At 41.9% G+C, this 27,566-nt stretch overlaps 2 protein-coding genes across 4 annotated transcripts in view; one reads left to right on the top strand and one right to left on the bottom strand.

Moving 5' to 3' along the window:
- The first annotated feature begins 4,268 nt into the window (after nucleotides 1–4,268).
- On the top strand, nucleotides 4,269–6,346 carry GPR119 (G protein-coupled receptor 119). The gene has a single exon (XM_074203371.1). The coding sequence runs from the start codon at nucleotides 4,526–4,528 to the stop codon at nucleotides 5,528–5,530; it is 1,005 nt and encodes a 334-aa protein (XP_074059472.1). The 5' UTR covers nucleotides 4,269–4,525; the 3' UTR covers nucleotides 5,531–6,346.
- Nucleotides 6,347–19,360: 13,014 nt separating this feature from the next.
- The window catches only part of SLC25A14 (solute carrier family 25 member 14), a 30,125-nt gene continuing 21,919 nt past the window's right edge, over nucleotides 19,361–27,566 (bottom strand). For all 3 annotated transcript variants that reach the window (XM_074200662.1, XM_074200664.1, XM_074200665.1), the window contains 5 exons: nucleotides 26,055–26,150; nucleotides 24,433–24,557; nucleotides 23,596–23,731; nucleotides 21,061–21,141; nucleotides 19,361–19,837 (listed from right to left, as the gene is read on the bottom strand). In XM_074200662.1, the coding sequence (XP_074056763.1) occupies nucleotides 19,796–19,837; nucleotides 21,061–21,141; nucleotides 23,596–23,731; nucleotides 24,433–24,557; nucleotides 26,055–26,150 (480 nt within the window). In that variant the 3' untranslated portion in view covers nucleotides 19,361–19,795. The remainder of the gene's footprint in view (nucleotides 19,838–21,060; nucleotides 21,142–23,595; nucleotides 23,732–24,432; nucleotides 24,558–26,054; nucleotides 26,151–27,566) is intronic.

The following is a 27,566-nucleotide window of genomic DNA, read 5'->3' as shown; positions in this document are numbered from 1 at the left end:
AAAAGAGCATGGGAAAGAAGAGTTAGAATTCTTTGATTTTCTCTTAAGCCAGTTGGGGAATGACTAAAAATTTGTGATTTATCAATATGATTAAACATTATTGCAGCATAAGAAAGGTTAAAAGAGACAATTTAAAATAATCCTGGGTAATAGGAACTGATGCAGATTGAGAAGAGCAGAACCAGGAGAACAATTTATATGTGGACAGCAACACAGCAAAGAAAAACAACTTTGAAAGGCTTAAAAACTCCAATCAATGCAATGGCCAGCCATGATTCCAGAAGACCTATAATGACATTTCCTGACAGAGAGATGATGGGTATGAGGTATACACAGAAATAGATATTTTTGAACATTAACAGTTTGTGGATCCATTTTTGCTTATTTGTTACAACAATTTTGTTGTTCTTTTTTCTTGATTAGGAGAATGGGGGATAGAAAGGACCCATTGAATTTTTTTTTCAAAATGCACAAAAGAAAATATAAGGAAGTTCAGAGGCAAGCACAGATGATCAAATAGTTTTAAAGGTGATATATAGTTTGTTAGATACCATTTTTAAAGTAAGCAATATGAAATGGAGATTCATGGTCACAATCAATCATTAAAGAAATTTCATAGATAATCCTTGTTTTACGTTCTGCTACATACATGAAAGTGCTCCTTTTTAGTGTTTAAATTCAGAATAAAAGAAATTTTAAAATTTAATTAAAAATAAAATAAAGAGATGGTTACTAAGGTCCCTTCCAGGTTAAACGTTCTCTTTTCTAGTTCTAATTTCATGTTTCTATAAAATTGAGTGGAGGGGTGGCTAGGTGGAATAGTGGATAAAGCACCAGCCCTAGAGTCAGGGGTACCTGGGTTCAAATCCAGTCTCAGACACTTAATAATTACCTAGCTGTGTGGCCTTGAGCGAGCCACTTAACATCGTTTGCCTTGCAAAAATCTAAAAAATAAAAATAAAATTGAGTGGAAATTCTATAGGTTTAATTATCTGACAAAGTACAATCGCCTACCCCTGGAATCAAAGTTCTTTGCAACCTGATTCTAATCTGTATGCCCATACATTTCATAGTATTTTCTTCACCTGCTCCAAAGAGCAGAGCCAAAACCAGTGGATGGAAGATTTGGGGCAGATTTCAGTTTAAGGCAAGAGAAAACTCCGCAACAACTAGAGCTGCCCCCAAGTGGTATGAACTGCCTTGTGATGCAATGGGTACCTCCTCCCTGGAGGATTTGAAGAGGAGGTTGGAGGGGGGCAGCTAAGTGGCACAGTGGATAGAGCACTGGTCCTGGAGTCAGAAAGACCTGAGTTCAAATGCAGCCTTCAGGCACTTAATACTTCCCTAGATGTGTGACCTTGGGCACTTAAATCACTTAACCCCATTGCATTGCAAAACAAGAGGAGGTTGGAGCTCCTATAGAAAGCATTCTGTAGACATGGGTTAGAATGGATGCCTCTGAAGCCACTTCCAACAGGAATTTTGTGATTCCCTCCCCACCCCCCAAGGTCCTACAGCTATTAAGTGGCAAAACCAGGACTTAAACCAGGGCCTTTTGACTCTAAACCATTGTTCCTTCTTCTGTAACTCCCATCTACATGGGGTTAATCTCTGGAGCCAAGAAAAACATGGCGGTCATTCAAATACTTGGATGGTTCACACAACTCCTCTCTGGCAGGCTAAGCGGTCTGAGTTTCGAACATGGGTACTTGTATATGTTAGTCTCCAATCCACGTGTTTCCTTTTCTTGTATTGTCCTATATCTTAATGAGTTTTATTTGCAGATACAAGTAAATCAAAGATGACAGTGGCCCATTCTCTTTGGCTCTTTAAGGGCCTTTGGAAGCAAAGGATTTTGAAAGATTTCATGGAGAGGGTAGCACAATAGATGAACCTTTAAGAAAGGAAAGGATTCAGTAGATTGGGGAGGAAGGAAGACATTTCAGACCATTTCCCCCTAAATAGCCCTCTGAGATAGTGCAAATGCTGGGATTTCCATTTTACAGACAAGGAATTGTCCAAGATCATACCGCTAGTCAGTAGTAGAATCAGGATCAGAATCAAAGTTCTTTCCACTATCTTGCTGTTGTCTCTGGATGTAACTGTGAAGTCAGACCAAGTATAATATTCCTAACTCAGAGTTGCTAATAAGTACCTGAAAGAATGAGTTGTTCACTAAATTGTCGCTTTGAAAGCCAGTCTGATAAAAGAACCTTTTTGCTATTTTGCAGTGCATCGACAGACTGTCCAAACAGACCAGAAAATGTCTCTGCCTGTGGCTCTCCACTTCCTCACTTAATCCCCTATCCTGTTTGTGCTTCCCCCCAGACTGTGCAAACAAGCTTCTAACAGCTCTTCCTCTCCCTCCCTTCTTGGTATCTAAGAAGAAAGAGAGTAGCAGGTGAAAGGTTAATTCTAATGGATCTGTGCAAATGGATCTTGACTTTAAAATAGGATGAAATCCACATGCTGAGCTGTGTGACCTTGAGCAAGTCATGCCTCCTCTCAGAGTCTTAGTTTTCTCATCTGTAAAATAGGGTGAAGAATATGAAGGATAGGCCTGTTGGGAGGCTCACAGGCCTGTTGGGAGGCTCAAGTAAGATAATAGCTGTAGAGTACTTTGTAACCACAGTGCATTAGAGAAATGGGAATTATGATTAGCATATCTTTTCCTCCAAATCCATTTCATTTTTCTCAGTGACACTGATTAGCCAAGCTCCCATCTCTGAAAAGTTGCCTCCAAATATTAGAGAAGAGTCCCCTTTCTTTCTTCTGTCTTAATCCACAGACCTAAGAGATCTGGAGAAACAAGTGGAGCAACATTTCTTCACAGATGATTAGACAGAGGCTTCAGAGAAGGGAAACAGGAAGGATGCAAACAAACCAACTCTAAGAAAAGTATTGTCATCATCATCATCATCATCTTCTTCATGTGATCCCTCTTAAGGCAGAGATGTCAAAAACATATAGCCTATGGGTCACAGCACTCTTGAATGTGGCAGAATCAGATTAAAATGTAGTTTCTATCTGATTCTAATATGTCACTGTGTTACCAAAAAAATAAATATATAAATGTATGGTTTTCTATAGGAGTCGACCTGAGACCCTCAGAGATCTTTATGTATGATTTAGAGGTCTCCATGTCCACTTGAGTTTGCATCACTGCCTTACAGGAACTCAAATTCAGAGTTGAAATGGACAATGGCAGGCATAGAAGGCCAGAACAATTAGGTACTTCAGAGATGATCTAGTCCAAAACTTTTTTTTTTAATAGTCAAGATTGTGACCAAGAGATTTAGAAATACTATTAAGGGCTCTAGTATATGGTGTCAAAAGATCTCAGTGAGAAGATGGACTCAGTGACTATATGGGGAAATGGACTAGCCAAGTAGTGAGAGGGAAGAATAAGAAATGGATAATTCAAATGCTATCGTGGTACCCACAAATAGAGACTTCCAGTGCACTGGACAGATCTTCCTTGAAGGAATCACCAAAAGAATCAACTGGGGGACTGCAATCGATACTGGTATAGGGATCAACAATGGTCACGGTCATCCAATGTGACCCTATGTCCATCCCTAGCACTACGATGCCCTATTAGAACACAACTTCACAGCTATGATCTCATTTGCTAATAACAGCAATCTCTTGGGTGTACAGTTCAAGGATCATTTCCTCCATATTTCAGATGAGGAAAATGAGGCTGGGGAAGGAAGGGAAGTGAGAGACTCAAATTCACTGGGTAAGAGTGTCAAAGCTAAGAAATGGTGAAACTTGGATTTGAATCTAATCCTTTTTTCCTGGATGATTTAAGTCACCCATCGAGCTTCCCATTGAACTTCTATACTCGTGAAAATCACCTTGGACCCTGAAAGCTGTTCCTATGTGCTTAGAGCTCCTTCCCCATACAGCTGTTTCTGATCATCTAGTCTGATTGCTAGATCAAAGGTGCTAATAATAGCAACCAAGAAGAATCATCTTGCTAAGACTTGAAGTTTGGTAAGAAAAGAAGCGGAAGTTTAGTTTGTGTTATGGAGGAGGAACAAGGCTGATTAGAGTGAATTGCATCTTCAAACAAACCCAAGACTTGATAAACGGCCCCATCCCTTGAAGCAGCAATGATGAGAAGGGGCTGGAGTGAGACAGAGTGTGCTAGGTACTTCGGAGTTGTCTAGTAACTTGGTTATGGGAGAGGGAGGGACTTGCCCAGGTGGGGGGTGGGAGGAGAAGGGGGAGGAGGACCAGTCTGCACTGGGATTGTTGCTCTCAGAGAGCAGGGGAGGCGGGAGTCTGAGGACTGAAACTGCCAGTGACCCAGCTGACTCCCACAGCCCTGTAGAAAAAGAAAACCTCAGTGAGAAGATCCTTAATGAGGAGCAGAGAACGGGAGGTGGCGGCCAGTTCTGAAGCTCTGTGACTCTGAGGAATTCTTTCAATCTGGTGGCTCACGAGGGCATGGGGTCTTCCCTTGCTACACCCTAAGACAGCAGAGCAGAGAGTGAGCTTCGCTCCGTGATCAAAAGCCATGGATTCCACCTGCTCTTTTGGGGTGATCCTTGCCATCTTAGCCTGCCTCATCATCGCAGTCAATGCACTGGTGGCTGTGGCAGTCTTTCTGCTGATGCACAAGACTGACAGCATTAACCTTTGCTTCACTTTGAACCTGGCTGTGGCTGACACCCTCATCGGTGTGGCCATCTCCGGCCTCATCGAAGACCAGCTTTTCAATCCAGCTCATTTAACACAGAGAACTCTGTGCAGCCTTCGAATGGCCTTTGTCACCTCTTCCTCAGCTGCCTCCGTCCTCACCGTGATGCTGATTGCCTTTGACAGGTACCTGGCTATTAAGAAGCCCTTCAGCTACTTCCAGATCATGAATGGGCCCACGGCTGGGATATGTATGGCGAGCCTGTGGTTAGTGTCCTACATCATTGGCTTCCTCCCACTGTGGGTGCCCTTCTTCCAGCAAGACACATACCAAGGCCCCTGCAGCTTCTTTGCCGTGTTTCACCCCCATTTCATTCTGACTCTGTCCTGTGGGGGTTTCTTCCCAGCCCTGATAGTCTTTGTCTTCTTCTACTGTGACATGTTCAAGATTGCTTCCCAGCACAGCAAGCAGATTCGAAAGATGGAGCACGCAGGAGCCCCCAAAGGTCACTGTTCCTCCAGAGCTGTTGGGGACCTCAAGGCCCTGCGAACTGTAGCTGTACTTATTGGAAGCTTCACACTATCCTGGACCCCATTCCTCATCACCACAATGGTGCAGGCTGCCTGCCAGGAATGCCAGCTCTACCAAGTGCTCGAGAGGTACCTGTGGCTGCTTGGTGTAGGCAACTCTCTCCTCAACCCCCTCATCTATGCCTACTGGCAAAAGGATGTGAGAATGCAGCTCTACCAGATGGCTATGGGAGTGAAAAAGAAATTTGTTCTGCCTTTCTTCTTCATCTTTCCCCGGGATCCAGGTCCCAGGGAATCCAGGGGAAATTCCTGCCATATTGTCACTATCTCCAGTGCCCACTTGCAGGGCTGAGACGGTAAGGGCAGAGAGGCTTGCAAATGCTCCTGGGATCAAATCCTGGCTCTGCCACTTCTCGCTAAATGCTGTGGAGCAAACCCCCTCCCCCACGCCGGGTCTTAGCAAAATGAGAACACGGCAGATGATTTCTCGGGTTCCTTCCACTTGTAGCAATTCTATGATTCCCTGTATGTCCCAAGGTCCCTCTCCAGGTCTAATCACCTGTGATTCTGTCTCTTTCTTCCCTCCCCTGGCTCAGGAATTGGAAAGGTCAGAAGGACTATAGCCCCTCACTGTCAGAATCTTCCGTCTAGCTGAGGCAGGGTCACCAAACTCCACCCCTCCCAAGCCCACCATTTGGAAAAGGGCTCCTATCTCCTAAGCCATTAGTTGGGATAAGTCAGTTTCTTTTCCGGTTATTCAAACTGTACTCCTGGAAAGTTGGGTGTAAATCAAATTTTACTTCAAAGGATCCTTGTAGAGAACAAGGATCACCCTAAGTTTATCTTGTCACTTGAGATTTTCATATTGTGTATTTGTATAAGAATATTTGTACCAGCAACCTATTCCCAGGTTTCTCCCAAGCACTATGTCCCACCTTGTGGTATTCAGAAAAGTATTTCCTTCGGCAAACTTGATTCCCCCAAGTGTTGCTCCCATTTCTCCTTTTGAATTGTCCCATTTCCCCTTTTGAATTGTACCCAACCTCTCTCTTTTCTCTCTGTGCCTGAGGAGTGAATCCTTGAAATGTTTCCTGCCTGTTGCTGACCCACCTCACTGATTATATAGCTGGTGGCTGCTCAATAAATGCTTGTGCCTTCAATGCAATAATTGCCTCTAAGATCCGTGAGACTCAAAGAGTATTGTGAGTACTGGGAAAGAGAAAGAAGGGGAAAGGTAAGGGGGACTTATCACAAGAGTGTTAGCACGTCACCTACACTTTAGATCCTCCTCAGAGCCAACAGTTATTTTTACCCCAACTTCTCCAGCAATTGCCTCCCTCTGAAGCTATGCCAGGTTCTTTGGAGCCTCCAATGGACATCTCCCCCCATGCACATCTCCCTCCTGTTGATAGGAGGCACCCTGTAGAGAATAGAGTGAGGGTGGGGAGGCACCCTGCTGCCTGGGAAATAGAGAAGTATTTGGCACTTGAATTTTACTTTAGACTTGAGTTTCTCCAGTATACAGAAAAGCAAGAAGAGCAAAAAGGGACTCCCCCCCCCCTTGTCCCACAGCCTGAGCTACAAGCCCTTCCCCAGCCCCAAAGCCAACCATTTGGCATGGGTACCTGAGCAGCCTCAGGGGCCACTGGACTGAAGGAGACTCAAAGAGGCAGGGGTAGGGGTGGCTAGGTGGCACAATGGATAGAGCACCGGCCCTGGAGTCAGGAGGACCTGGGTTCAAATCCGACCTCAGACACTTACTAATGACCTAGCCGTGTGGCCTTGGGCAAGCCACTTAACTCCATTTGCCTTGCAAAAACCTAAAAAAAAAGAAGCAGGGGTAACCCAAGAATTCAACTCAACCCCCAGCCCAAAATATATAATAAGACTGACCTCTCATACACCACCCCTGATCTTCTCCTACAACAAATTCCTGACCGAAAGGATGAGATTCTCAAAGTCAGAATTTACCAGCAGGAATTTCCATTTCACTGTAGTGGGACCCAAATCAATATGAACCAAGTCCTTAAACTGAACTATCTTTCAGAAAGGCAGCTGAGCAAACAGCAAAAGAGAGAGCAAAGGAAAGTAGGCTTTATAGGCATTTTACCACAGTGAGGAGTAATCCCTTTTTGTTGAATTAGGCTTCAGAGTTGAATCTCCTTTGATAAGGGCAAACCACAGCTAGTCTGATGACTAAATCACAGCAAGGTATCAGAGAGCTCTGGGCTGCAGTGACAACTGCACAATCCAGAGAAATGCTCCTTACTAACTGGGCCAACCTTGGGCAATTCACCTAATTAAGGGCTCAGTTTCCTCATTTTTTTTTTAAAAAGGATTGATTTAGATAGTCTCAAACTTTAAATCTCAAAGATCAGAAATTTATCCAGATGATTCCTATAATGCTATGACATTACAGGAACATACATGTATGTACTCACAGACCCCCCCCACACACACACATATCCTTGCCTCTTTCTGGACTAGGACTTAACTGCCCTCAAACTGGACCTATCATCTACCCTGGAAGCCCACCCTCTGCTTCTCCAACATTATTTGATCAGAATCATTTCATTCTGACTCTCCCAGGATGATCCTTGTGATTTCAGTCATTTTCCTACCACTAAAAACAAACAAAAAACAAACCAAACTCTTCTTCTACCAAACATCCCATGTCTTACTGATCAAAAATGGACCAAATAATTTCATTTGACAAAGCCTTCCAGAGCTGTGTGTTTTGCTGAATACAATTTGGAAGATGAAAACCTTTGAAATTTCCCTGAAGAAAGCACCAGATCATACACCATACATTCCCACAACTGGTAAACAAACATCTTTGACTATATCAAGGAGGGAAGAGCAATGAATCTGGTAGCTATAGGAGAATATGCTGAGCCAGTCTGGCTTGTCAGAAGACTTCTATAGATCCGTATTATGATCAGCTGGGGAGATCACATAATACTCTACAGCATCCCTTTTTTTAGGTTTTTGCAAGGCAAATGGGGTCAAGTGGCTTGCCCAAGGCCACACAGCTAGGTAATTATTAAGTGTCTGAGACCAGACTTGAACCCAGGTACTCCTGACTCCAGGGCCGGTGCTCTATCCACTGCACCACCTAGCTGCCCCATACAGCATCCTTTGCTTTAGATCCTTCAGAATAAAACAATCAGGTGCCCAAACTCAGGGAGTGTTATAGTGGAAAGGGCATAGGCTTTACAGTCAGAAGACCTAGATTCAAATTTGACCTTAAAATGATGGGGCTGGGGGTAGACCTGACCATCTCTAAAACCCCCTTCCAGCTCTAAATTCTGTAATCATATAATTTTAAATATTAGGGACCATCAGGACAAACTGGAAACTTCTACTTAAAAGCCAGGATCTCCATGTCCCCTAGCCCCAGCTGATAAAAATGCCCTAGAGGACAAAGAGTGGCTAGAAAATTGTCTTGGGGGGGCGGCTAGGTGGCGGCTAGGTGGTGCAGTGGATAGAGCACCGGCCCTGGAGTCAGGAGTACCTGGGTTCAAATCTGACCTCAGACACTTAATAATTGCCTAGCTGTGTGACCTTGGGTAAGTCACTTGACCCATTTGCCTTGCAAAAAAACCTAAAAAAAAAAGAAAACTGCCTTGGGGGTGAGAGGGAAGTTCAGAGAGGTCTTTATCACACACCAGGCCTGAAGACACCATCATTAGGAAGACAGTGTTTAAAAAAGCCACTAAGGGCGGAGATACAGATTATGCCAAAGATATCTAATGACTTTCTTCGACAAAGATGAAGCAAAGGCACTGGAAGTCGAACATTGAGATTTTATCAGGCACTCAATGTTCAGTCACCAAAATGAACTTAAAAACAAACCATATTAAAACAAAAGGCAGATCAAAATGCCTCTAAAATAGTCTATGACCTCATTGGAGTAAGGGGCTGCTACAGTAATAAAAATAACAGCAATAATAATGACAACTAAGATTTACAGAGCCCCACGAGATTTTCATGGTACTTCATATCTACTATTTCACTTGATTCCTTACACTCTCTTTTACAGAAAAGGGAAGTGAGTCTCAGAGAGGTTAATGGACTTGCCCAGGGTCACACTGCTGATAAGTGTTTGAGGTGGGATCTGAATCTGGCTTTTTCTATTTCCAAGTCTAATACTCTATACAGGATACTCTGCTGCCTCTTTTGTATCTAAAAAGGCAGCTAGAGGTCAGTGGATAGATTACTAGCCTGAGAGGCCAGAAGGCCTGAGTTTGAATTCTGCCTAACTTTTTCTCTTAATCTCTTCCTCTGTAAAATAGAGATAACAGCACCTACTTCTCAGAACTGTTTTGAGGATCAAATGAAATAACATATGACCAGTACATTGCAAACATTAAAACGTTCTATTCATGCTACCTATTTTTATTAAATACTGAAGTTTATATAAGTTATCAACAACAAATAACAGGATACGGTTTAATAACAATGTAAAGGCTTTATGGCAACAAAACACATTTCTGTGTACAAAATGATCCTGACATCTTATCTAGGAAGCAGGTCAAGTCAGGATTATGATGCTCATTTTCCAGATGAGGAAGCTGAGTCCCAAAAGGATAAAGTGAAGTTACATGCCCAAGGTCACAAAGCTGCTAAGTAGAATTACCAAGACTAAAGTGGTCTTGAGACTCCAAAAACCAGAACTCTTCCGACTATACACATCACTTCAAAAACGATAAGGAGGCAACACTGAAGGAATATAAACCTTCAGTCTTTTGAACATGTTCTTAAAATAGGTAGGAAAGCTTTTGGAATAGATAGCTAATACTTTGGATGATAGCTCAAGTCCAAAAACATCTCAACGGGCTAGAACACTGAGTCAAATATAATAAAATGAAATTAAACAGGGATAAATTTATGAGTTTCCAAAAATCCTACAAAATGGAGGAGGCAGGACTAACAGTCCAAAGGGCTGGGATGATCCCAAGTTAGATGAAGAGAACTAAGTGTCCAGAATGAGTGAGATGATCATCCCACTCTCCTCTGCTTTGGTCAGATAATAAAAGTAGAGGATGGAATTCAAATCTTATCACCATATTTTAGCAAGGAAGCTCAGAAGGGGAAGAAAATTCAGGTGAAGGTACTCACAACAGTGAAAGGCTGCCAGGTCACATCATGAGGATCAGTTTAAGGACCTGATAATGTTTAGCCTGGAGAAATCTTAGGGAAAACATAATAACTATCTTCAAGTATTTGAATGACTGTTGTGTAAAAGAAGGAATGGACTTGTTCTGCACAGTGTCAGAGAGAACAAGGAACATGTGAGAATCAGACAGGTTGGAGAAGAGGCACATAAAGGCTAGATAGAAAAGGAAAAACTCCCTAAAGATTAGAGCTGACTAAAAGAATGGATTATCTCAGCAGACACTGGGTTCCTTTCCTCCTCACTAGTTAGTTATTCGAGCAAAGAATGGATGTGCACTTTTCAATATGTTTTAGAGGGGATTTTTATTCGGGTCTAGTTTAAACCAGAAGGTTTTCTGAGATCCTGTTCAATTTGGATACTCTGCAGGCTAGTCAAATAATAGCAAAGAATTAGCATTCTTGGGTCAGCTAGGTGAAGCTGTGGTGAATGGAGTGCTAGGCCTGAAGTCAGGAAGATTCATCTTCCTGAGTTCAAATTAGGGTTCAAACACTGGCTGTGTGACCCTAAGCAAGTCACTTCACTTTGTCTGCCTCAGTTTCCTCATCTACAAAATGAGCTGGAGAAGAAAGTGGCAAACCACTCTAGGATCTTTGTTAAGAAAAACCCAAATGGGGTCAAGAAGAGATGGACATGACTGAAAAACAACTGAACAACAAATCAGTTAATAAATACTTATTAGGTGTCTACAAAGCACTGTGCTAAGTGGTGAGAATACAAAAGAGGCAAAAGTCAGTCCCTAACTTTAAGGAGTTCAAAATCTAATGGAGGAGATAAATAAACAAATATAAAGAAACAAGCTATGTACAAGATAAATAGGAAATAATTAAAATTGGGAAGGTGCCAGATTTAAGAGGAATAAGGAAAAACTTCCTGTAGAAGATGGAATTTCAATTATGATTTGATAAGTGAGAAGGCTGTCTTGCACAGCATACCCCTCAATGTAATAAACATAATTATATACCTCACTGCACTAATCAGGACTAGTAGTAGTAAAATTGTGGCTTGAATGTCAGGAAAGTCAGTAAATGGAGAGGAGGAGGAGGTAGATAGTGAAGAAGCAAGAATGACACCTGGGTTGTGAGACGGGGGAACTGGGAAGATGGTGGTGTCCTTCACAGTATTAGGGAAGTGTAGAAAGGAGGCAAGATTGAGGGAGAAAGATAATTGGTTCAGTTATGGATATTCTGAGTTTAAGATATGTACAGGACACTCAGTTTGAGATATCTGAAAGGCAGCTGGAGATGAAGTTGGAGATGGTCAGCTAAGGTTGGATAAATACATTTGAAAATCATCAGCATAGAGATTATAATTAAGTCCATGAGAAACAATGGGATTACGAAATGAAATAACTTAGAGGGAAAAGAGATAAGGGCCCAGGAGGACCAGGATGAGGATCCAGGGTGAATCGAAAGAATGACTGGAGAAGTAGAAGAACCAGAAGAGACAGTGTCAAAGGCTGCAGAAAGGTCAAGAGGAAAGAAGACTCAGGTAAGGTCATTGGATTTGGCAGATCATTGGTAACACTGGAAAGAACAGTTTCAATAGAATGATGAAGTTGCTATTCTGAGGCATTGTGGGATACTTCCTCAGGAGTAGAGCTGGGCTACGCAACCCGGGACCTGAGCCCTTAGACCCTGAACAATCTGATTTTAGTATAAGTCATCTCACTCAGGACCTCTGTTGCTTTGATACAACATCTGGCCACACATCTATTGTTTTTTTTTGATGGAAAAAAGTTTTAAAAAGAGAATTCTTAAACCAATAACAGGTCTGGAAGCTACTCACAAATTTTCTGGTAACTTGTTTCTTGACATCAGCAGTAATGAAGACAACAGTGCTACTAACAGGTGTTCAAAGACCTAACTCAGCTAGGGTTTTCCTAAAGCATACTTCCTCTTGAAACTTTTTTTGGGGGGTTTGCAAGGCAATGGGGTTAAATGACTTGCCCAAGGTCACACAGGTAGTTCTTAAGTGTCTGAGGTCAGATTTGAACTCATGTTCTCCTGATTCCAGGGTCGGTGCTCTATCCACTGCGCCAACTAGCTGGCTCCATCTTGAAACTTTTAAGAGCCTAAAATGTACAGACCAGACTGAGATAAATTTTGTTGCTCAGTTGTTTCAGTCTTGTCTGATTCTACAACCCCATTTGGTTTTTTTTGGCAAAGATACTAGAGTGGGTTGTCATTTCCTTCGCCAGCTCTTTTTATAGATGAAGAAACTGAGACAGGGAGAAGTGACTTGCCCAGGGTCACTCAGCTAGAAAAGTATCTGAGACAACATTTGAACTCAAGAAGATGCTCTTTCTGACTTCAGACCCAGCACTCTATACACTGCAGCACCACCTAGCTGCCCAAATACTGAGACAAATACCTGGGCTTTAGTTTCATCCAAGTGAAGGGATTGAGCCAGATAATCTCTAAAGTCCCTTCTAGTTATGGTCCTTAAGATTTCACAATAGTTCAGTGAAATAAGAGGCTACCAGTGTGAGTGAAGGAGTTATCAGCATTGAAAGCACCAAGGAAAGATGGTAGGATATATGGGAACAAGTTGGAGGTAAGCTTCCTTAGTCTAGAATCCACTAAAATTAGAAATAGAGCTTTAGGGTCATGCCCTTCACATTTTCATTCTACACTCAAGGCAGATGTGAGAAATGCACATAAGGACCAGTGCCTAGAAGTTCATTTTTTCCACTGTCCTAAATATTATCTATTAAACCAATAAATTTACAAATTTATATGCATTAGTGGTAATGATCAAAGGAAGGAAATGGCAAACCAAATGAAGGAAATGGCAAACCACTCCAGTATCTTTGCCAAGAAAATCCCACAACAGTTGGACCCAAATGAAATGACTCAACAATTGTTGGAGAGTACTGTGCTTTCTCTGAGCAGCATAACAAGATCCACCAACAGTATGATGGAAATTGTAACCCTTTTCAAGATCCTGGCTTTTCCTTAGAACAGAGGTAAGTCTACGCATCTCTCTGTTTGTACACTGGTTCAGTAATCCATTGAGTGTCAGGATTTCCACTAATAGCTTTATGGAATGGGTCAATAAAAATAATCTCAAAGAATGTGTAGACTGTATCTTCATCTACCCAGCAGGAGTTTTAGACTCTTCAGGGCCCATGGTGGTATCTAGCATGCTCTTTAGATATAGCTGGCAAACTTCAGGTGATTGACACGATAATGCTTATGTTTACCATAGATTGCACCCTTGGGAACTGGATGCTTTCATTCATCATGACAAATGTGAAAATAGTAGATGACATGACCTTATTTGACTTTCTATTTCAATCTTTGAGATTTATCAGGTCTGGTAGATCAGGGAACTCTAAGGAAGGCAGATAACTGGGGAGAGTGCCAGCCACGTACCCACAAGAACTACATTAAACTTGACTGTTTGATCCTCCATGAATTTTGTAAATATTTTTAAGTCTCTATCCTGGCTTACACCTGAAGGCAACCACTAACTGAAAGTTTTTAGTCATTTTTCCCCCAATGTAAAAGATTTTTATTACAAAATGATCAGAACATAAAAGCAGTTCATCCAAATGGGAAACTAGGCAAAGACCATAGTAGCTGGAGAGAACAAGAGAATGATGACAGTTGCCAAGCCAAACCAAGCATATCACATCCTTGCCTGTACTCCCGAAAGATGACAGAAAAGCTCCAACTTCTCGATCAACCACTGTTCTTTCCCCCCAATAGGTCAAAAGCAACAAGGCTCATTCCAAGATCACTATACATGGGAATGGGGGAGGGGGAAGGGAGTCTGTGTGTGTGTGTGTGTGTGTGTGTGTGTGTAAGAGAGAGAGAGAAAAAGAGAAAGATAGAGACAGAGACAGAGGGGAGGGGGAGGAGAGGGAAAGGGAAAGGAAGAGGGAGAGGGAGAGGAAGAAAAGTGAGCAAGCTGGTGAGAGAAGTACAGAACTCTATAGAAGTCAGATTCATCTTCAGAGCACAAGAAGCCTTGCCTTTCCATCCTAAGTACCAGGGGTCAAGGTCTGGAATTAAGCAGTTTCATCTCCTGTGAAGTCACCCCAATATCATCAATCATTCCACACAGCTCCCCACTCAGTAACAGATCCCAGTCACAGGGATCAGCTGCTTTTAAAAAAATATTGTTTAAGAATGAAGCAGTGCTGGGGCTCGAGTTCAGATCTACCTTCAGATTCTCACTAGCTGCAGGGACTCGGGTATGTCGCCTTACTCCTGAAGTCTCAGTTTCCTCAACTGTAAAACGGGGATCGCATCTATCCCCCAGGGTTGTTAAGAAGATTGGATGAGTTCATATTTGTAAAGCATTTAGCACAGGGCTGAGCACATACTAAGGAGGTGTTTAATAAATGTGTTTCCATCTTTCCAGTGTGCTTCATTGCATTCTGTTTCGATGCCCTCATCTTACAAAGTTGAAACTAAGGCCCAAATTGGGAAACTAAAGCCCAGAGAAAAAAAACTTCACCTAAGGTCATTGTACTATGTTGTAACTGAAAAAATATTGAATTCAAGAGCCAGAAGACCTAGGTTCAAGTTTTTCCTCTCTCTCTGTTCTAGCTGTGTGACCTTGAACAAATTCCTTTCCTTTTCTGGATCTCATCTATAAAAGGAAAGGATTAGATAAGCAGGTTCTTAACCTGAGGAGTCCATGCACAAATTTCAGGATGTCTGTGAACTTGTACAGCGAAAATCCACTCACCTTTAGCTTTTTTGGTAATCCAATGTGTCTTTTTTTTTCCCCCAGTGAATCTTAAACATTTAAAACCATGACTCTAAGAAGGCATCCAGAAGATTCCCTTTCAGACCTGCAGTAGTTTTCCTCTAGTTCCCTGCAGCAAGTCTTAACTCTAGGTCCCCTAGTTACCAATTCAGTGCTTATTCAGCCAGAGAATCAGAAATGGCAGAGACCTTGGAGAGCAATCTAGTTCATTTTACAATGGGGAAGCTGAGGCACAGAGAAGGGAAAATACTTGTCCAGAGTGAGGGTTTGAGTCCAGGCTTTCAGACGTCAGGCTCAGCGCTCGTTTCTCCAGCCTCCTGGCTAGGTTCTCCTGACTGGGCAATCTTCTTCATTTATAAGACAACTTAGATGATCTGAAAGCGTCTTTGCGGAGAGGCTGGCAGCAGGGCTAGCTGGCAGCTAGTCAGGAAACTACAGCCTCACATCCTTGCTGAAGAGGAAAAACTCACTTCACCTAATGGATTAAATACCATAGTGTCAAATGCACATGAGTTTAACACACTGCTATCCGGCCATATGTTCCAGGGATTTACAAGCTGTTGGGACCAAGATCAGCCATCAGGCTAGAAGAGCCCTCTCATTAGGAGTCCTGGAAACGTCCCAAGCATCTGCTAGGTGTCTTCAATTTCAGCCTCATGTACATGAAATTGTTCCTGTTTCTGTTTTATAAATCTACTATCAGGCTTACAGAGTACAATAGTTGAGGCTCAAAGAGAGTACATTTCCAAGATATCACGCAAGTTTGAATTTGGGTTCTCCTACTTACTACATAGGGGACCACAAGCAAGTTCCTTCTCCTTGCTGAAATGCAGTATTTTTTTAAATACCTACTCTGCGTTTCCATTGTATAGTGGAAGAAATAGAAAGTTTAGATAAGACAAGGAAGCAGCCTTCACCAATCAAAGATGTATGGGTAAAAAGACCCTCAGAGACCATCTAGTCTAATTCCCTCATTTTTACAGAGGAAGAAACTGTAGCCCAGAGAGAGAGAAAGGACTTGCCCAAGATCACATAATTCAAATTTTTGGAGGATTTTTGACTCTCAGGGGTTACAATACAAACACATAGATGAATTTTGAGCTGAAAGGGACTTTAGAAAGTTATCTAAGTCAATCCCCTCATGTTAAAAATAAAGTGACTTAAGCCCCAGAGATATAGAAAACTAGCATATGCTACTATATGATAAATGTATTATGGAGATGCTAAGTGCTATGTGAGGTCTCAAGTAGGAAACTTATCTATCAGGAGAGTTAGCCAAAGGCTTTTTTAAAAGGTGACATTTTGGGTGGCTAGGTGACGCAGTGAATAGAGCACTGGCCTTGGAGTCAGGAGTACCTGGGTTCAAATCTGACCTCAGAAATTTAGTAATTACCTAGCCGTGTGGTCTTGGGCAAGCCCCTTATCCCCATTGCCTTGAAAAATCTAAAAAAAAAGGTGACATTTTAGCTAGGCTTTAAATGATGAGTGAAGACATGTGATTAGGGAAGAGGGAAATAAAATATTATTTTAAAAAGTGATGACTAAGAATTCAATAGGCAAAGAGGAGAAAAGAGTTCTCCAAACACAGAGAATAGCAGCAGAGATGAAGAATTGGGAAAATACGGTGAGGGCAGAGAGGGGGAAGAGGGAAGAGCGAGAGAATGATGGAAGATAAGGTTGGAAAACCAGGGTGATGCATCTTGCCAAGCAAAAGAGTTATCACTTTGTTCAGTAGGCAGAGAGTATGGCCGTAAGGTTGGGGAACATCCCAGCTGTATAAGGCTTGCGAAATCATGTGGTCTGGCACTGCAGGCAGGACTCATATTAGACTAATTTTTAAATTTCTAATTTTTTATGACCCATGAATGATGTTTTAAATATCAAAATGGCCTTGACAGACAAAAGGTTCCCCACTCCTGAACTAGAAGATAGAGAGCTAGGTCTGTAGTCAGGAAGAAGTTAGAAGATAGAGAGCTAGGTCTGTAGTCAGGAAGAAGTTTAAGTCATCCTTCTGACATGTGCTAAATAAACCTAGATGGCCCAGCTAATCTTTCAATGTCTTTGGTAACACTCTAAGACCGTTACAGAGGTGATGTCACTCAGAACTAATAGAAGTCTCTTCATCTAGGAGCATCTTAGATCAATGAAGTCACAGATTGTGTCCCTATCAGGACACAACATGGCACTAGTGAATGATATGACATTATATAAGATAGGACACATTAATAAATAGAGATTTTTCTAGCAGTGGTAGGAAGGATCAACAATGAAGGTGGGAAGACTTAATAAGAGGCAATAGCAAAAGGCTAGGTGGATGGTAATGACAGCCCCAAGCAAATTGGTGATAGTGGAAAGAAGTAAGAAACTGATTGTGAAATATCAAAGATAAAAGAGAGGAAATCCCAAAGTTATGAAAACAGAAGAACTGGTGAGTGGTGGTGCCACACAGAAATGGTGAAGTCAAAAGGATCAACAACTTCAGGAGGAAATATGGTGAATTTAGTTTTCAGCATATTCAGTTTGGAATGCCAATGGGATGACCAGGCAGAGGCTCTGGAGGCTGTTTCCAGGGCTAGATATCCTAGCTCAGTGGCTGATTCCACTATTGGAATTTCCTATCCCAATACTGGATCATGTTTCCATTTCTTACAATAAATTCAGCTGTTCCAGTGCTGTCTCTCCCATTTCTATCAGGTATACACACCAAGAGACAGGTCATTTTAGATCATGAGGAAGATCTGAGGCCTACTTCATTAGAGGAAACCATGGATCTTTTGATAAAAGTGCCATTGACTCAGAGTTTTGTTGTGTAGACTAGACAATTTTGAAAATTCCCATCTCACTGACCCAATGCTATGTAATTGTGCACAGAGAAGTGTGATACAGTGGAGACAGTACTGGTCTTTGGGGGAAAGGATCCACCAGACTTCAATTTGAGTCAAAGCTCTGACATCTCACTATCTGTGGATCTCTAGACAAATCACTTCACCTCTCATCGGCAAATGAGACATAAATAATGGCTCCCTTGTAGGCTGTTGTGAGCATCAAATGAAATAGCACAAGGGAAAGTATTTTCTAATTATAAAGCATGCAAGGTGTATACATGTGGGAGTGAACCTTATACCTTGCATGTATGGCAGAGGTATAAAAATAAAGTATGACTACTGTCTTCATATGGCAGTTTCCAATGTGCTTTAACTTACAAAGCCTTCTGCATTTGTCACTAAGGAGTTGGAAGAGAAAGGGCACTTCTACTAAATCACCTGGGGAAATGAGGAAAATAGGATCAGAGGACTTAAGGCTGGAAAGGGCCTTAGATAACACCATATCCAAAAAAATGAGGCTCCAAGAGGGGCAAAGGTGATAGTGAGTAAAAAAAAGTGATAGTGAGTAGCCAACAGCAGAGCCAGAATTCCCATGGGTCAACTCAGAAGATACCATTTTGGGGATCATAAATCAAAAGGACAGATAGCTTGAGTTAGATTTCAGGAGCAAAATCAAGATTGGCAATGAGGATTCTGTTGGCCAAAATCCAAGTCACCAAAAAATGATCTATTACAGTGATGATCTACTTAATAAAAAGGAAGAAAGAAAAGTATGGGTTGTAAAATTTGGAGGAAGAAAAGCTATAGAAAGACCCCAATGTCTGGAAAGCTAGCTAATACTGATGGTTTTCTACATTAGTGGAAGAGCTGTGTACCATGATGGTACAGTCTGTAAATAAGGCCCCAAAGTAGAAAGTCAGATCTTCTGACTCTAACTCCAATCTTTTTCCTTTCCCCCACCCCCTCAGCTCCCTGCATCTCCATTAAGGTAGGAAAGGAGCCAGGATGTGAAAGGAGAGCTACAAGAACAACCATGACATTAAGGCCCTTTACAGTTCTGAAAACATGTTCCCATCTACACTCTCATGGGAGCTTCGGGATCCCCTTGGACAGATCAGGGGACAGAGCAGGGATTAAACCCATTTTCCAGAGAAGGAAACCAAAGCAAATGGAGGTCAAGTGACTTGTGGGCTGCTAATTGATCACATGGTATGGTCCCTGCATACAAATCCTTCCACTTAATAACAGGAAATACTACAACTTCCATACAAACTGAGTATTTTGCCATCAATGAAAGGCATCTAGGAAGCACAATATCCATGTTCTAAACTAAAAATGACTGCTTTAAGAGAATTAGGAAGTATCCTTCTCCTGCCCTCCCACACCGTTACCACCCTCCTTCCTTGCTATTCAAGGAGCAAAGAGGAAAAAAAAATGACAAGACCAAAGCAATCCTGTCAATAAATACTTTAATGAGAAACAAGGTCTGCAAGATTACAACAGTAGGAACTGCCCTGGCCTCTGCTTTCTGCTGTACCCCAAGGCAGGGGTTACCTAACTACATTTGGACCCAACTTAGGAGGAAGGTCAATTTTGAAATCCCCTGTTAGCATCCATCTTCACAGAAGATACCAGTCCGGGGCCAGAGAGTCTCACTTTTGACACTTCACTTCATGGAAAAGCCAACCACATGAAAACACAAACACATAACACAATTCCAAATCTTTTGTGTCATCCAGGTCCTCTTCATCCAGGATGCCCTCGGGAACCACGTGCTCAGCAGATACAGAGGTTCTGGTCAAAAGTGCACACAGGGAGCAGAAGAAAATGGTAGTGGGGTTGGCAGCACTAGGCTCACACACATCTGAGCTATTGTGAACAGCATCACTTGCCTTTAGAAGGAAAGCCTCTTAAGCTGCTCATAGGTAATAAAAAACTGAAGACCGAGTCATGGAAGAGACACGAGATTTGGTCACTCAATCACAGTCAAAAAAGACCCCCTAAGTCCTCATGTACTAAGTGACCATTACTCTAAGCTGCACTCATTCAAAAAAAAGTCTTGAAAATCTACCCCTTACCCAAGTCTGTATCCATTCCTATGCTAGACACAAAGGGAGAACAGGCATGGTGATTATATAGGCTAGTTTTTTTAATTTAAAGGCAAGCAAATATAACAAGTCTCCATAAAAGGAATATTCACTGATGGACCAGTGTCCTGGTTCTTGGTTCAAAAGCTATGGGTACTATATATCTAAGTCATAGCCCTTGCCTTTAGTGAGTTGAAAATTTTGCTTGGAAAAATATTATTTAGCTACATGCAATGAATGGCATGTATAAGACAGAAATACTAGGATAACTTATTTGTATTATCAGTTGCAATCCCATTCTTATAGATTTGGCTGACCTGGAAATGTACATGGAGCAGGGAGCAGGAAATACCAGTTAGGAAATGCCTGCTGTGTCATAACAAAATATGTGTGTGTGTATGCATGTGTATGTGTGTATGCAAACACACATGCATATGTGTGGCCTCCCCCTCCCCACCTCCACCCCCAATTTCTCACCACCATTGCTCCAATTAAAGCTGGGGTCCAAACAAGTAGGGAATGTGCTTTCTGTTAACCTTCCAATGAACACAGCAATGCTCAATAAATGTTATCATAGAGACTCCTCTATGCTGAATGCTACTCTGCTCTGGATACCTACTCCATTGGACATCTTCCTGATGTCACCTTCATCCCTGGCCATTTTGGTCCTACTTTGGATTTGGGAAAAGGGTAAGAGCAAAACCACCCCAAATGCTTTTTGGAAACCCTGTAGCTAAGGAGTCAGATCACTGCCATGTACAAATCACCAATAGTTTTGAAAATAGAAACAAACTCAAACCAACCACCTTTTGCCCATCTATTTGAAATCCCTTGGCTTGTATCAGCTTCCAGAGAGAAAGGTCTGCAGCTCCCCAGCCCAGCCTCACCTAACAAGCTGCTTCAGTATCTGACCCTGTCCCACTCAGGACAGAGAGTTTTGTTTTCTGCCACCATTGGCACTCTTGAGTTTCTTACCATTCAAATGTCCCAACAATCACGAATTTTTGTCCTCTATCTAGAATTACCTCATAGTTTATAGCACCTGCTTCCCTTCTCAAGTTTCAAAGGATACAATAATGTTCCAGGGGCCGAGACGGAGCCAGTTTGGCCAAAATCCCTTATACAGGGCAAAGAAGCCCTCACTCTTCCAAGTCTGGGAGGACAGAAAAGAAAAAGCAGAGTTTATTTCTTTTGCCTTACTCTTCATTTCAGACAAACCCACCTTCTTCTCCACAGGGATTATGGCAAACCTTTCCAAAGCAGTAGAAGTACTTAGCATTGCTAGAATGAGCTGGTTTCTAAACAGCCTCTCCAAATAGCCTTTCCTGAATAATGATCACTCCTGACCTTTTTCCTAAAACTTTTTAATAGTTTGATTATTTTTTAGATTGGGCCCTGCATGTTCATCTGTGTATTAAATATGCTCCACTCTATTCTGCAATGACATTTGAAGCTCTGGAGAAAATGACCCTTCCTGACCAATTCTCTGAGCCCATGCAGATGAAACTTGACTCAGGAAGTGGTTCTATTTCAGGGAATGCAGTTGAAATGAACTCCACCTAATGGCTCTTCAAGAGTTGCCTAGAGGGCGGCTAGGTGGTATAGTGGATAAAGCACCGGCCCTAGAGTCAGGACTACCTGGGTTCAAATCCAGTCTCAGACACTTACTAATTACCTAACTGTGTGGCCTTGGGCAAGCCACTTAACCCCATTTGCCTTGCAAAACCCTAAAAAAAGAGAGTTGCCTAGAGAAGAGAGATATGAATGCTCTATGTGCACTCCCTCCTTCCCTCAAGATCTTGAGAACTTGTTCATCTTTTGAGTCTCGGTGCCAGAAAAGGTGCCAGAAAAAGTTTAAGCAGTCAGAAGCACACAGAGGCACAGAGAACGATGGGAGAGGTTACCTTGTTGGCCAATAGGCAACTTTTGGGAGGCCCACTTACCACCATCATCCCCAAAATAAGCTTGATGCCCTTGTCTGAAACAGAATAAAGGCAAGAATATCCATGGCACAGGGCAAGGAAGCTTTCTTTATTTCTCTGAACTCTACAAATCAGTCTGCAGTACTTAACAGGTAATGAAGACTAAAAAGGAGTAGGCTCTGGCCTCTCTACTCATCAAATTCATAGAGATTGCTGGGTAAGTTTAAACTTCTTATCTGCTGAACACAAAGTCTGGAGGTACAGCCAAAAAAACCACCACATTTTAAAGCCGTTATGATATCAAAAATATACTGGTAACTGAAAAGTGATTTTACTGAAGACAGAACAAGTTAGGGGGAACTTCAATATTCAAAGCAGACTTACTCTGTACATTTGCTTTGGTTTTTTTTATTATGGGGGAAGAGAAAATAATGACTTTTTAGAAACAGCACATGCTTTTTATCAGGTCCTTAGAAATGATATAGTGTGTCTCTCCCAGCACCTAGAGTAGTGATTGTGAGAGCCTAATGAACATCTGGAAGGGAAGAGAGGGCAGCTGGGCGAATAAACCTGTAGTGTTCCCTTCTAGCAAGGGATATAAGGTTGGATCAGGATAGAACACTGCAATGGCAGGTCTGGACATCTAGGAGCCAGGGTCAAAGGAGCAGAGGAGGCAGTGCCAAGATCTTGAGCAGTGTGATGTGACAGTTATTAAATGCTAATAGATAATTTCATTTGATCAATATTTCTTCGCTGGTTGGCAACTATTGCCTAGGCTGGCAGTACATACTGGTGGAAGGGCAAGTAATTTGGAGTTTAAAAAATGAGACTGCTGCCCATACCCCATGGGCAATGAGTTAGGAAAACAATTTGCAACTTTGTATATATAAAAATATCCCTGCATTTATTCTTTATATGTGTTTCTGAAAAGTATATAATAACATTTTGGCATATCAGATCATTTTATTTTTAATATATTTGGGGGAGATTGCTATTTAAAGACATTTATGCCTAAGAACTTGTTACAGAGTTGACTTTGGTGTTCCTGTGTAGTTTTAGACTTACTAAGATAAAACGAGAGAGAAAACAAAGTTAACAAAAATTGAAGATGGAGAGAAGAGAGTAATATGATGTAAGAAAAAAGTACCAAATTTCAGAGAATATTCTCTCTCTCTCTCTCTCTCATTCCCTCCCTCCCTCCCCCTCCCTCTCCCTCCTTCCCTCTCCTCCCTCTCTCCCTCCCTCTTACCTTCACCAAATAAACTTGTCAAAAACAAGATTTTTCAAAGTTAAAAAAACCCAAATCAGTCTCTAGAGCTCCAACCATCTAACAGTTAAGGGAGGTAGACCCTTCTTGAAACAGAGTCAGATTCATCTTCATCATTATCAACAGAGAAACAATCATATCTTTCAAGCTTACTCTGTTCTCATGAAGCATGCTAACAATTGTAGCTACTTTCAAGTCTGATTTGTATTAATAGACATATATGAGCAAAGATTTCTACAAGAACAAGTGAACCTGAAGATAAGACAACCCAACCCAACCCAACCCGGTCCCACCCCACCCTACCCCTGGCAAAACTATAAGGCTGGGAAGCAATATTTCAGCAAGTTAAATAAGGTGCCCTGAAGTCAGCTTTTCAAATGGCATTCAAAAGATCTCGTTCCTTCTGAATTCTCCATACCTTCAGCAGGCCATCCAAAGTGCCCTTGTACAGTTCCATGTTGCCCACAATAGCCCGCTGGTTCATCATGCGGGTTCTCACCACATCAACTGGGTTAGAAGCAAGAGCTCCAGCCAAGCCACAGGAAAAGCTAGAACTGAAGACAGCAACTGTTTAGAGGAGAGTTCACTAAGCCCAACCCTACCCCATGGCTTCCCACTTCTAAAAAGGTCAACCCTTTGAGAAGTACCTAGCTAAGGAAGCAGAAGCCTCTAACCAGCTTGCAAGTTATTAACACAGATGAGCCTGCTGCTTGGGAAGGCAGGCTAAAAGCTGAGATAAGCTACCTAAGCAGGAAGCATCACACCATCCATTAGTTACCAACGCCTTTCAAACCATAGCTTCATAAGCACAATACACTTGGACAGCAGACTATCAGACTGACTACAGGAATAAGCAAGAAAATCCAAGAGAGAAGGAAAAACTCCCCAGTGATCATCTAGGAACTGGGGTTCCAATCCATGGGTTTTTTGGATTTCAGCTTTTTCCTGACTTCTGCTGAGCAAAGTTTTTAAATGAATGTTAGGCCAAAGCAGATTCCAGATGTGCAGCTTTCCTAGAAGACTGAGCAAAAAGCTGTCAAGCCTCTAGGTAGTTGGCTCCCTGCAGTATGGGGTGCTGCCCATGGTCTCTGGAACCCCTGAGGGGAACATTTCTCAAAAGGCCTGGGGTTCGGGAAATAATGCGAGAGCCAGAGGTCTTCCGCAAAGTTGGCCACCAGTGCCAGTGACCAATTTCATGGCAGGGCTATAGTGAAGGAGGCCTCAGAAGCAAGTGGGCGCCACATGGCATACTTACACAAAGTGGGTAAAGATTGTGTCTCCCAGCAGCCCTGACAATATTAAGTGCTTTTTGGTAATATCATAGACCGGCAGCTCCACTCCCACAACGATGGCAGCACGCTGAGCGGTTGGGACCACACCCTGCCAAACATAAGTGTCAGTGAACTCAGGGGAAAAGCGCAGCTACTAGGATGGGGCAGGGAGTCGAGAATGGCCAAAATATCCCGGCCTGAAAAGCCAGAGATGAGGGCTTAAGGTCTAGGAGATCAGAATTCTTATTTCACTGCTACAACAAAATGAAACAAAAATGCAGCGAGACCAGCCAATGAAAAAGAAAGCTCATCCCAAGGCTCTTCAATCCAAGCAGAGTATGGTTAGGAAGGATGCATGCTGGAAAGGCAGCAAAGGCAGATGGGCAATGAATCCATGCAATCAGGCCCTGCCTCAGCTCTCTGCACAGGAATGAAGATTCATTCCCAGTCAGGGCCAAGAGTCTCACTGGGCCCCAAGTAATGTTAAAGGAAAGGCTTAAACACCTCCAAATCTCATGCCTCCTGCTACCCCTCTGCTCTTTGTCTGTTCCTTGCTTTAACAAACTAGGCTGAAGAGTTTCTTTTGCTGCTCTGGGTGGCTATAGGTTGTCATTTGACAAATGACAAGCCCATATTTTTATTTAAAACTTTATGGAGAGGAAATAACAAACACACTCAATAGGTATAGAAATCTATCTTACCCTACAGGAAAAAGGAGAGGAAAAGGATGAAAGAAAGGGGATGGGGGAGGAGAAGGGGGTATAGGTGATAGAAGAGAAGGAAGATCTGGGAGAGGGGAGTCAGATACAATACACTTCTGAGGAGGGATGAGGTGAAAGGAGAGAGAGAATAGAATAAATGGGAGTGGGGAGGAATAGAATGGAGGGAAATACAGTTAACAATAGCAACTGTGGGGGAAAAAAATTAAAGTAAACTTTCTGATGAACTTAGAATAAAGAGTGCAACCCATCCCACAGACAGAGCCATTTACTTTCAACAAGATTATTGTGGTAATATGAAAATAAATAAATATTTAAAAAATCAAAACTTTATTTCTACTTTCCCATTTTCTCTTTCTCTGACTATACACCCACTACACAGGAAGCTTGTGAAAATGAGTCTCATTTGTCTCTATTTACAATGGTTCCATAGTTCTTGGCCAGAGATCACTTTCAGTAGCATGGAAAAGAGTGATCAAGGAACTAAATCCATAGTCATGAACTAGTTTAATTAAATGACAAAGGCAGTCCACTGTACCACATGTCAGGAGACCTACCATGTAATCTTAGGCCTTTCTGTGGACCTTAGTTTCCTCTTCTATCAAATAAGAAGGTTAAACTAGACTGTCTCTACAAACTTTTCTTGGTCTAGAGTTCTTTAAGTCTATGAATGAAACTAGATGTAATAAGCTCCCAATAAATATTAACCATAAGACTACCTCCAAAGTTTTCCCCTTTCGTAAACACTTTGATACCACAAAGGTGAAGGGCTTAGTACTTCTTGCCCCTAAGAAATTATAACTACTTAGCAACAGTAGGATTTATTTCTAAAAAACCAATTCCCACTGCCATTCATACAGAAAAATTCCCAGAAAAACAGTGCTCACCCTCCACAGGCCTCTTGTGCCTTCTTGTTGATATATATCGATGAAGCTGCCAATCATGCCCCCTTGGAATAAGCTTCCTTGAGCCTGCATTCGAATCTAAGACAAGAAAAGGCCAATATCTTCCTCAGATCAGAGAGAACTTAAAATGAACTTTGTGGTTAAGAAAATAGAATAGGGTTTGAATTAAAATCATCAACCATTGTGATGAAATAAACATGTCAGATTTCATTAAGAGGCAGGAGGAAAGGGTGAGGAAGGTTCACATTCCTTATAAGAAAATTCTGCCATTACTGAAAGAGAAACTATCTGAGGGACCCAGAGATAGAGATGAATGAGGAAATGAATACATTTATATCCCCAAAAGGAGGTAGGTTGCTTATGAAGTGACAGAGAGGGACCAAAGTACTCCAGTGATGCCCTAGAGGACTGTGTCCTGGATCCCACTGGCCCTCAGAGGAAGCCTGTGGTCCCCTACTCAGAAGAATGTTTTTAATGTATAAAACACATTCTACAGGATTTACAAAGGAATTCAATTATATTTAAATTGTTATTCAGATATTTTTTAAGAGTTTCTAGACCCCCCCTGGGCTGCAGAAGAGCCTCCAGTTCTCCAGGTGGCTCTCTTCAATGGAAGCCATGTTGGGAGTTATGGCTGAGATGCTCACAGAACAAAAAAGTGGGAGTGAACCTGGATCGCTAACAGTAGACAGGCCCAAGGATGGTGCTCAGAAACAACGTAACATATGCTCCCAGATCTGAGAACCTCAGGAACTCAAAGAAAATATTAAGTGTGGAAAGGAAATCTAACATTTGTACAAAGTACAAAGGAAGAAAGACCATTTTCAAATTGGGAGTGGGGAGAAACAGGAAAGGGGCCAGAAAAGGCTTCATGAAGGAAATTTCATTTTACCTTCCCATAAATTCAGTTATTTATTTCAATTTCCCATCAGTTGTAGGGAGTCTATCTAAATATTAATTCAGGAGTGAGGGAAGGGGCTAGATAATTATGTCAATGGTGGGAGAACTCCAGCATGAGGAAATTTCCTCTGTAATTTCTAGTTTTTGAGAGACTCCTGGGCCACTGAGGAGGGAAAGTGATTTATCTAGGGTCACACAGCCAATGTATCAGAGATGAGATGTAAACCAGGTGAAACCAGCTCTCTACCTACTATGTCACAATGTTTCAATAAATAGTATTTCACTAGATAATCTCTATTATGAAAGCATATATTAGCCCAAAGAACCCTGTACTTGGAATCAAAAGACCCTGGCTTCAAATCTCAGCTCTGCTACTAAATGAATGTGGTTCAAAGAGCCACTATCTCTCTTGGTCTCAGTTTCCTCCTCTGTACACTAAAATCCCTTTATGCTGTAACATTTTAGTATTGTGTGACTCCCAGTCCTTTTAATCTTAGCGGTATGGCAAATCCCCTTTAAAAGTTAGTAACAAAAATTGCTCCTTTTTATAAGAATGTTAAATGCTTTTTTTCCCAACACTCCTATGAGAGAGTG

This window comes from Macrotis lagotis, chromosome X, assembly GCF_037893015.1.
Source record: "Macrotis lagotis isolate mMagLag1 chromosome X, bilby.v1.9.chrom.fasta, whole genome shotgun sequence".
NCBI lineage: Eukaryota > Metazoa > Chordata > Mammalia > Peramelemorphia > Peramelidae > Macrotis > Macrotis lagotis.
This window is presented reverse-complemented; position numbering and strand designations above follow the sequence as displayed.

What these genes read in the sequence shown, in the direction of transcription:
- GPR119 (XM_074203371.1), top strand. Translation starts at nt 4,526, where the DNA reads ATGGATTCCACCTGCTCTTTTGGGGTGATCCTTGCCATCTTAGCCTGC.